Genomic DNA, 12,152 nt, shown 5'->3' with positions numbered 1-12,152 from the left:
TAAATAAAATCTAATTTGCATTATGCCAAATCACTTATTCTACTGGATCTTACGGAGCCCTGTTCATACACGACATCGTCAGGTCTGATCATAGAAAAGATTCTCTTCAAGCGAACCAGCCTATCCTTTGTATGGGGCTTACACGGTGGTTGGAACAAAGACACATTTGGTTGTGAATTCCAATGTAGCAGATAAAGGCATATTTCTGCATGGCCCAATCAATAGTTCAAGTCACACACTCCCATAATCCATTTTCTCTTCGGGGAATTCCCTTCAACTATTCATGTCATATCAAATAAATAATAGAATATTGTGGAGTTGAAAGGAAATATCCAAATACATGTCTTATTTTTTTTTTTTTTTCAACAATCCATATTTGTAGCAATGAAATACTATTGTTCCTCCCCCAAGTAATAAGATAAATGATTGGCAAGTAATAAGATAAATGATTGGTTACAATATAGCTATGGTCTATATTCTCTATAAAGGACCAGAAATGCCTTGCTTACGTATCATTAGGAAATGCATTAACATAAATACAGCAGTAAGAAGGGGTAATACAAAAGTGTGTAAACTATAAAAACGGGTCAAAGTGGATTGTCCCACACTAGCACTTCCACGCAATAACTCTACCAAAGGCGATCCTATTACCGGAATAGCTTCCGGAACGCCTGTTACGATTTTGACTGCCCAATAACCAATTTGGTCCCAAGGTAAGGAATAACCTGTTACACCAAAAGATGCAGTCAACACAGCCAGAACCACGCCTGTAACCCAAGTCAATTCGCGAGGTTTTTTAAAACCACCAGTGAGATAGACACGAAATACGTGCAGGATCATCATTAAGACCATCATACTTGCCGACCATCGATGAACTGATCGGATTAACCAACCAAAGTTAGCTTCAGTCATTATGTATTGAACAGAAGTAAAAGCCTCAGTAACGGTTGGACGATAGTAAAAAGTCATAGCAAATCCTGTAGCTACTTGTACCAAAAAACAAGTAAGCGTAATTCCTCCTAGACAATAAAATATGTTAACATGAGGAGGAACATATTTACTAGTTATATCATCTGCAATCGCCTGAATCTCGAGGCGTTCTTCGAACCAATCATAGACTTTATTGAGATAGGTAAACCAAGAGGACTCCCCCCCTGAGAACCGTATATGAGAATTTCATCTCGTACAGCTCAAACAAAAACACCCAAATAATAGCTGAAACGGATATGGAATAGAAAGTTTGAAACTTCTTAATCTTTTCATTCAATTTTATCTGAAGACACAAAAGAGTAAAAATCCGAAAGCTCTTTTTTGTAGTTGTAATTATAATGCCAAAAAATCAAGTCGGCGCATTCGTCTTTATGTTGATCAGGCCTCTTGAATCTTCTATTTACCTACTTATTTCTTTTCTTTTTCTTTGCTTTGATTTGTTATTTATATGGAATGTGGCTTTATTCTTGTTTTCTTTATTTTTAATAGGAATTCTCTTGTTAAGACCCTATGAATCAATTGAAACTTCAGATTCATACCAGAACCGCGATGATTCAATAAAACCTTCAAACTAAGTCCAAAGATTCTTTGAGTAAGAATTATTGGATCATCACTTATTCAATGAATAGAATAGATATAATAAATAAAAATACAAAGAAAAGAAAGGTTTGTCCTTTGATCAAAATAAGCATAAACTAAATGAGAGTTTGAAAGAAGAAAAAATTTCTCGATTTATAAATAAAAAACCTCTTTCTTTGAAAATTTTTTTTTTTTTTGAGTCCGGCCGCGAGGTTTGAATATTAAGTATGAATCATAGTTCGAATACTTCGTGATCCATTTCATATATTCCGTGCTCCAGATACTAGAATGGCTATCCGACGGGATAAAACTATCTCGATCAAGAGGACAGACCCATTTTCTGTACTATCAATAGGATCAATTATAACAAGTCACACACTCATATTCCGGAAATACAGAAACAAAAAAAATTTCGCGGTCGAACTACCAAAATAGAATGGGCTAAAAAAAATCCGAGAACTAAAAGTTTCACTTTTTGTATTGAAAAGCGAGGCTTCGTGGTTCTTGTGAATCTAATTCAGCGAAATTCCATCCAGTAAAACGGAAGAATTATAAATCTCCAAAATAATAGATAAGAATATCGAAAATAAAGCCATTGCGACACCCATCAAAGGAGTCGTTCCCCATCCAGGAGCTACTTTACCATATTCCGAATTCAATGGTTTCAAAAAATCCCCTACAACAGTTCGTCTTGGACCAGATCTAGAACTACCCTCAACGGTTTGTGTAGCCATAAATCTTATTTTGTATTCAGTGAGATCTGTTGACTTTGTATATCATTCCGCTGTAAATAAACGATCTTATCATAGATCCATTGTGATCTTGAAATTATATTTATATTTATATTATTTATATTTATATTTATATATATTATTTATATAATTATATAATAATGGAAACAGCAACTTTAGTCGCCATCTCTATATCTGGTTTACTTGTAAGTTTTACTGGGTACGCCTTATATACTGCCTTTGGGCAACCCTCTCAACAATTAAGGGATCCATTCGAGGAACACGGGGACTAATTGAAGTAATGAGCCTCCCAATATAATATTGGGAGGCTCATTACTTCAATTGAGATAATGAAAAATCATTTCATTTTTTTAGTTGGAACTTTAGGCGGTTCTCGAAAAAAGATAGCGAAAAAAATTATCCCTAGAGTAGATACTAAGAGGAATGTATAAACCAATGCTTCCATAAATTCGATCGTGGTTTACAATTATAGCTTCCGTACCTATTTATTTAGAATCATCTCCCGAATAAAATAACGAAAGAACAAGAATCAAAGAAAAGGCAGCGATTTTAATCAAGATTTTTACAGCAGCCTATGTCAAATCACAAACAGAAAATAGAAGCGAAAAATAACAAAGCAATCTTGCATCAGACTACTTGTCTTCTTGTAGTTGGATCTCCAAGTTTTTGGAATGCTCCAAATTCCACTTGAGCATCCAAATCTGGATCAATACCGGCAAAAACATCTCTGAACAGGGTTCTAGCACCATGCCAAATGTGTCCGAAGAAGAAAAGCAAAGCAAACGAAGCATGCCCAAAAGTAAACCAACCCCTTGGACTGCTACGAAAAACACCATCGGATTTCAAAGTAGCACGATCTAATTCAAAAATTTCACCCAATTGAGCACGTCTAGCATATTTTTTCACAGTAGCAGGATCACTATAACTCACTCCATTGAGTTCGCCACCATAGAACTCAACAGTTACACCTACTTGTTCGACACTATACTTCGATTCTGCCCTTCTAAAAGGAACATCCGCTCTAACAATTCCGTCTCCGTCTACCAAAACAACCGGAAATGTTTCAAAAAAAGTAGGCATACGACGTACAAAAAGTTCACGCCCTTCTTTATCTCTAAAGATAGGGTGTCCTAACCACCCAACGGCTATTCCATCCCCGTTGTCCATTGAACCCGCTCTGAATAATCCTCCTTTTGCCGGATTATTGCCAATGTAATCATAAAAAGCTAATTTTTCAGGAATTTTAGACCAAGCTTCTGATAAACTTTGATTTTCGGCTAACCCAGCACTAACCCTTCGATATATTTCTTGCTGGAAGTATCCTTGATCCCATTGATAACGAGTAGGACCAAATAATTCGATGGGGGTAGTTGCTGAACCATACCACATAGTTCCAGTAACAACAAAAGCTGCAAAAAAGACAGCAGCTATACTACTGGAAAGGACGGTTTCAATATTTCCCATACGTAATCCTTTGTATAAACGTTGGGGCGGACGGACACTAAGATGGAATAAGCCCGCTAATATGCCCAATGTCCCTGCTGCAATATGATGAGAGGCTATTCCTCCCGGAACAAAAGGATCAAAACCTTCCACGCCCCACGCTGGATTTACAGGTTGTACCTTTCCGGTTAGTCCATAAGGGTCGGACACCCATATTCCAGGACCATACAATCCTGTTACATGAAATGCGCCAAAGCCAAAGCAAGCCACTCCTGAGAGAAATAAATGAATTCCAAAAATCTTGGGCAAATCCAAAGAGGGTTTTCCTGTGCGCTCATCACAAAAAATTTCTAGATCCCAATATACCCAATGCCAGATAGCTGCCAAGAAGCACAAGCCAGAAAACACAATATGTGCTCCGGCCACACCTTCGTAACTCCAAATACCCGGATTTGTTATAGTCCGCCCCGTAATACTCCAACCGCCCCATGAATTGGTTATTCCTAAACGAGTCATGAAGGGTATAACGAACATACCTTGTCTCCACATTGGATCAAGAACGGGATCGGAGGGATCAAAAACAGCTAATTCATATAGAGCCATTGAACCGGCCCAACCAGCAACCAGAGCTGTATGCATTATATGAACAGAAAGCAAGCGACCGGGATCATTCAATACGACAGTATGAACACGATACCAAGGCAAACCCATGGAAATACCCCTTTATCAAATCAACGAAAAATAGACACTATGTAACTTTATTGCATTGGAATACCTCCCCTTTTCGGTGGATTCTTTCGGAGAAAGGATTAATGTTTGTTCTATTCCATTAGTAATAAGGGAAGAATTCGGCTCAGAAGAAAAAAGAGAAGCAGATCTATTCTATACTCGATAAGTATCAATACGCAATGGGGGTTGATCCTATTTTTTATGAATGAATGCATCCCTATTTGTTCATCATTCAAAGGACCTATTCGTAAGAATTCTCTTTCATTCATTCCGCCTTTCTTTATTTTATGGCCTTAGTCTATCTATGTATAAAATATGATAAAGGCCCATATTATTAAGACCATTATTACATATTATTAAGATAAGACCATTATTACGTATTACATTACGTATTACGCTTCCACAATCAAAGTGAAATATAATATTACATATTATAATATTACATATTATTAAGATAAGACCATTATTACGTATTACATTACGTATTACGCTTCCACAATCAAAGTGAAATATAATATTACATATTATAATATTACATATTATTAAGATAAGACCATTATTACGTATTACATTACGTATTACGCTTCCACAATCAAAGTGAAATATAATATTACATATTATTAAGATAAGACCATTATTACGTATTACATTACGTATTACGCTTCCACAATCAAAGCGAAATATAATTTTACATTCTTTTTACTTTATGCCTGTTGGTATTCCAAAAGTTCCTTTTCAAGTTCCGGGAGATAACGATGCAAGCTGGGTTGACATATAGTGCGACTTGTCAAATATATTGGGTCATATGGGATTCCCCCGTTCTCTCGCCCGATCGAGATATCCCCTGTTTCGCCCCAAAAAGATTGATTGAATTATCAAAAATTTGTAGCGGGAAGTGTAATGAAGTGCAATTAGAGATCCATTTCATGGGGGTGTATCCAGATTAATATTTTCAATTAGAATGATTTATGGTTGGCTTGGTTGGACTGATAAAATGAAGTATCCAGGCTCCGTTTAGAAAAAACCCAATTGGTAATATATTTATGATTACCACCTATATCATAATCATAATTTTTCTTTTTTTTTTTAATTATAAATAAGAGCGATTTCAAACTGTTAATCAATCGAATAATATGGGAAATACGTTGAATATTTGGCGAAAAACATGAAAGAAAAAGGAATTAAATTAAAATAAAAAAAGGAAATGAAATCATAGCAAAAAGACGTGGTATTGGGTCATTTGTCCTATATGTGCAAATAAAAATCGGGCAGATCTTTACTCGGAGTAGAGCATAAACCTAAAAAAATTGAATAAAACATTGACGAACCCCATTCAGGAACAAGAAAATGACATCGTGATTTGGATTGAATCGCAATGAAAAAAAAATGGATCAATGAAAAGTTTGTGCAATAAGTTTAGCGAATTTTTTCTATATTATAGGAAAACGGGCCAAAACTCATCTTTCTTTAATTTAATTTTAAATTTCATTTTATTTAAAAAATGTAAGAAAAAGCCCCTTCATTAGAAATTAGAAGTTAGAAAGGTCCGACTAGAAAAAACAAAGGATGGCTGGAATCTACACATTGATTTTTTTTCGCAATTTTTGTTGAACCGTATGCATCAAAAGGTGCCTGTACGGCTACTAAGGGATACAATTTTATCCTAATCAACCGAATTTATCGAGAAAGATTGCTTTTTTTGGGCAAAGAGCTTGATATCCAGACCTCGAATCAACTTGCGGGTATTATGATCTATCTCAGTATAGAGAGTAATAGCCGAGACCTGTTTTTTTTTATAAACTCTCCTGGCGGAGGGATAGTATCTGGATTATCTCTTTTTGATACTATGCAAGCAGTGGAACCAGATGTGCATACACTAGCCATGGGATTGACCGCTTCAATCGCAGCTTTTCTCTTGGTCGGAGGAGAAATTACCAAACGCAGAGCATTCCCTCACGCTCGGCGCCAATGAGTTTTTTTTTTTTATTATTGATGGAAAGAAAAAAGAAGACTATGCCTTCGCCATATGAAATATGAATTAGTAAGTAATAATAGCATGGCACTTTGAATTCGATATGAAATTTTTTTTTTATTTCTTTTTTTTTTTTTCAAAAAAAAAATATTAGATTATGTATCGAAAGAGTAGTATGAGAGAAGGGGCATTTCCAATTTGATCTTAGCTATCGTGGGCCCATCTCAGGCGTCACAAACTTTTTTTCTTTTCCTACCAGAGGCTATTAACAATATTTATGTTATGAAAGAGTACGAAAAAAAAAAAGACTATTTTTTTTCTTTCTTTTTTTTTTTTCAAAAAAAAAAAGAAACTTTGGGATTGCTGAATCACAGACGAAATAAATATATAAAGCAACGGAGCCATCATAGTATTTTTAAACTTTTCCGAAAAAAAAAGAAAAAGAAGGATGGTAATTGGATTATTTATTAATCTGGGTCTAATAGACTCTATATTTTCTCTTTTTTTCGATGAAAGAAAAAAGAGAATTCCATTGTAAAGCCGTATGCAATTGTAAAGCCGTATGCAATGCGCAAAAAATGCCTGTACGGTTGTTCAATTCTATAGCTATTCTTCTCGCCTCATTATGTGAGTTAGAAGTATGTTATATCATCAGGGTAATGATCCATCAACCTATTAGTATGCTTAAGGATGATGGCTTCAAAGACTGGGTCATGGAAACAGACGAAGTAATGAAAATGCAAGAAGACATCATAGAGGCTTATGTACAAAGAACGGGCCAGCCCCGATGGGTTATAAACAAAGACATGGAAAGAGATAATTTTATGTCAGCAAAAGAAGCCAAAGATCATGGAATTGTGGATCATATAGTGCGTACAGAATCGAGACCTATAGTGAATGAAAAACCTATAGTGAATGAAAAACCTATAGTGAATGAAAAACCTATAGTGAATGAAAAACCTATAGTGAATAACAAACCTATAGTGAATGAAAAACCTATAGTGAATGAAAAACCTATAGTGAATGAAAAACCTATAGTGAATGAAAAACCTATAGTGAATAACAAACCTATAGTGAATAACAAACCTATAGTGAATAACAAACCTATAGTGAATAAAAAATGGAGACTAGTTAACGACAATGGCAATGGAAGACCACCATTTGACGACAATGGCAATGGAAGACCACCATTTGACGACAATGGCAATGGAAGACCACCATTTGACGACAATGGCAATGGAAGACCACCATTTGACGACAATGGCAATGGAAGACCACCATTTGACGACAATGGCAATGGAAGACCACCATTTGACGACAATGGCAATGGAAGACCACCATTTGACGACAATGGCAATGGAAGACCACCATTTGACGACAATGGCAATGGAAGACCACCATTTGACGACAATGGAACACCATTTAATTTTGATTTAGATTGATTTAATCCCTCTTATTCCTTTCCTTCTTTTTCTCTTTAATAGATTAATATTTTATTAATCTATTAAAGAGAAAAAGAAGTAATTCATAATCATCTGGTTAGGATCGATCTAAACCAGTCTATTATGTATATGATTGTATATGATTCAGCATGCCAACTATTAAACAACTTATTAGAAATGCAAGACAGCCAATTAGAAATGTCACGAAAGCCCCTGCTCTTCGGGGATGTCCTCAGCGCCGAGGAAGATGTACTAGGGTGTATGTGCGACTTGTTCAGATCATGGGCTGAGAAAAAGGAAACAATTTTTCAGTATCAACGATCAGTACCAGTGAATAGAATGGGGTTCTTCCGTTCACTATCTAAAAAAGATAGATCTACCATATCCTTCTATTGTGTATGAAATTTATGGTTTCCATTGGCGCAAATCCAATCTTGGAATTTTTTAAAAATTCCCCATTGGTAGCAAATGCTTATCCATTAAGCGGGGAAAATCCTATTTAAAAAGCAAAAAGATTATGCTTCGACTCTTGCAAAGAACGGACTAACAGGGTCAGCTACCCAATTAATCCTCCTAATTACATACCGTTACTGTATAAGATAGATCTCGTTGTGAAAGATCTATTACTGAAAAATTTATGAGTAGAGCCGAAGAGTGTGAACTGTACAAGTTACCAATTAAATGTTAAATGAAGGAATGAGCTCCGGTGTATAGAGGGGACCTCACCGTTTAAGAAGTAACCATAGAAACGATGGAACCCACTATTTATTTATCCATTTCTATTTACTCCTTTATTTTAGTTAATATGCTTTTTTTGATACCTAGTATCAATACAATTTCTTATTTCAAGGCGAAATGAAATGCCTAGAAAAAAGGAAAAATCGTGGGCGGGACGGTTATAGTAGCAAAAGCCATTGGAATTTTTATTTTATACATTGGAAGAATCCGTTTTGTTATTAATAGACTAGAAAAGAATAACTGAAAGAAAGAATTAGTTATTCATCAAAATTTCTTTTATTCAATGACCAGAATGAAAGAGGGATATATAGCTCGGAGACAAAGAGTAAGAGCTTTGGTTTCGGCTGATCGGGATAGAGATAGGAAAAAAAGATATTTTCGTCGTTTGTGGATCACTCGAATAAATGCAGGAATTCGAGGAATGGGGGTATCCTATAATTATAGTAGATTAATAAAAAATCGGTACAAGAAACAGTTGCTTCTTAATCGTAAAATACTTGCACAAATAGCTATCTCAAATAGGAATTGTCTTTATATGATTTCCAACGAGATTATAAAATAAGGAGATCGGAAGGAATCCACCGAAATGCTTTAAATGAAATGGGGTTCCCTCGAGAATGAACTCGAGGGAGGTAGAGTAGAAATTAATATGATAAAAAAATTCTGATAAGGTCATCAAAACAAGAAAACAAGATGAGCGAAGACGCTCAATAAAAAAAAAAAAAATTTATTTTTCTTCCCCAACCCGATTCGATTCTTTTATTTATTTCTTTTTTCTTACGACACGACAATTTTGATTATCAGATTTTTTGAATAAAGCATCAGTCTACGTTTGATAATTTTGAGTCAATTGAAGGGTAAGCCTATTTATTTCTGGTTCTAAGAGCAGTAGTTCTAGCGGTCGACTCTCTTCTTTCAAATCGTTTCTCATTTCTGGTTCTAGTTCTAGCGGTCGACTCCCTTCTTTCAAATCGTTTCTCATTATTAATAAAGGGTAACGAAGATAAAATACGAGCTTGTTTTATAGCAATAGTAATTAATCGTTGTTGTTTTAAAGTCAATCTATTTACTCGCCTAGATAAGATTTTTCCTTGTTCACTAATAAATCGACTAATTAAACTCATGTTTCTATAATCAATTCGATCCCCCGATTGGATCGGGGGCAAACGCCTACGAAAAGATCGCTTGTATTTATCCATCATTTCTTTATTCCTTATTTCTAAAAATAATCCTATCCTATCCTTTTCTAAAATCCTATTTTGATCGGATCAAATTCAAATTATAGAATTAATAGAATAAATACGATTTGCTTTGTTTTTTTTATTATTGTATTATTTATTTATTATTTATTTCTTATTTATTTGTTTATTTTATTAGTTTATTTTAATTATTTATTTATTATTTATTTGTTTATTTTATTAGTTTATTTTATTATTATATTATTTATAGATATTTATTTAAATATAATTTCATATTTTAATATATTTAATATATAAATATAATTTCATATTTTAATATATTTAATATATAAATATAATTTCATATTTTAATATATTTAATATATAAATATAATTTCATATTTTAATATATTTAATATATAAATATAATTTCATATTTTAATATATTTAATATATAAAATATAAATATAATTTAATATTTTAATATATTTAATATATAAATATAATTTAAATAAATATCTATAACTGTGATAATACATAAATAATAAATAAATATAATTTATAAATATATATAAATATAATTTCATATTTTAATATATTTAATATATAAAATATAAATATAATTTAATATTTTAATATATTTAATATATAAATATAATTTAAATAAATATCTATAACTGTGATAATACATAAATAATAAATAAATATAATTTATAAATATATATAGAACCGACACGAAAATAATAAATAATTAATAAAATAAGAAATAAATAATGAAATATAGTAATAAATACAAAATATAGTAATAACTAAAAAATATAGTAATGAATAAATCTACAATATAATAAATAATACAATATTAACAATATTAAAATTAACAACAATATTAAAATTAACAATATTAAAATAATCATTATGCACGAATAGAAAATAAAAAAAAAAATAGTTAGTGATATTAAAAATCTAATTCCTAATCAATGAAAATCCAACTCCTAATCATTCGAAGACTGTAAACTAAAAATCATTCGAAGACGGTAAACTAAAAAAATAAATAATTGACTCGAGAATAAAGAAAAAAATTATTAAAAAAATAAGAACTAAATAAAAAATAGAATAAAAAAAAATAAAAGAATATTGATACAATCATATACCAGGTTAAAAAGGTTAAAAATTTATTAACGTGCATATCGAATAATTTAAAACTAAAAACTTCACTTTAAAAAGAAAGCGTGGAATAGACAAGGAAATACAAATATAGACTAATATATAAATAAAATATTTGTTATATATTAGTTATATATTATATCTAACTAATTATATACTTAATATTACTTAATATATTATATAATATATATTATTATACCTGAATACCTAATGTCCTATTTTCTCATACTAAATACCTAATGTTACCTAAATACCTAATGTCCTATTTTCTCATATTCTCGGGAAGGGTTGACATACGAGTACTTGATTCGATTTATTTCTTTATCTCCCCGTGAATTGTATGTTTGTAACAATAGGAACAGAATTTCTTCAATTCCAATCGACTAGGCGTATTGTGTCGATTTTTTTGAGTAATATACCTGGAAATGCCCGTTGATTCCTTATTAACGACGTTTCGAACACAACTGGTACATTCCAAAATAATCGTTACTCGGACATCTTTACTCTTGGCCATGAACCCCCTTTGAGTTTTTAATTCACCCAACTCTTCTATTTTCCGATCAAAAGTGAAGAAGAAAGGAATGAAAATAAATAAATAAAAGTTGCTAACTCAAAACCAAATCCTGAAAGATTTCGTTGCAATCAATTGCAATCAATATAGTAAATCAATATGTATTATACTAATAGTAAATAAGTAATACAATGATTTCTAACTCGATTTAGAATCACAGTACGGTATTTTCTTTAAGTATCTTGTAGGATACTGTTGTTCCAGCCACATTTCTCTTTTCGCTCTACTAGTAATTTAATTGGAGCTTGAACCCAAGTTTTGTTGAGGTTCAATCCACTTTTTTCGTTCTACCTTCCTTATTTATTTTATATAATTCTTATATAATTAGAATTCTAAAAAAACTAAATAGAATTATTTCTTATATAATTAGAATTCATTTCTTATATAATTATAATTCTAAAAACAACTAAAGTCAAGGGGGGGCGAGAGATTAGTCACAGATATTTGATTGTATATCGATCTAATCTTTTTCACCCCGTCCCGCGACAATAACTAGAATTAAAAAAAAGGGAATGTTAACGCATCCGGGAAGAAACGATTGATCTCTATCAATAAACCCGCTAAAGAACCGAACCAGAGAGTACTTAGTACCGG

The 12,152-nt window shown here is 32.4% G+C and overlaps 1 protein-coding gene across 1 annotated transcript; it reads right to left on the bottom strand.

Moving 5' to 3' along the window:
* Positions 1-237: 237 nt before the first annotated feature.
* LOC149504049 (cytochrome b6) lies at positions 238-2,385 on the bottom strand. Its single transcript, XM_089757955.1, has 2 exons — positions 1,947-2,385; positions 238-1,122 (listed from the first exon to the last, which is right to left on the bottom strand). Exons 1-2 carry the CDS (start codon positions 1,950-1,952, stop codon positions 481-483), a joined length of 648 nt encoding a protein of 215 aa, XP_089614081.1. The 5' UTR covers positions 1,953-2,385; the 3' UTR covers positions 238-480.
* Positions 2,386-12,152: the final 9,767 nt, after the last annotated feature.

This window comes from Durio zibethinus, unplaced genomic scaffold (assembly GCF_047325235.1).
Source record: "Durio zibethinus cultivar Kanyao isolate XHJ-2024 unplaced genomic scaffold, ASM4732523v1 HiC_scaffold_3, whole genome shotgun sequence".
Classification (NCBI taxonomy): domain Eukaryota; kingdom Viridiplantae; phylum Streptophyta; class Magnoliopsida; order Malvales; family Malvaceae; genus Durio; species Durio zibethinus.
This window is presented reverse-complemented; position numbering and strand designations above follow the sequence as displayed.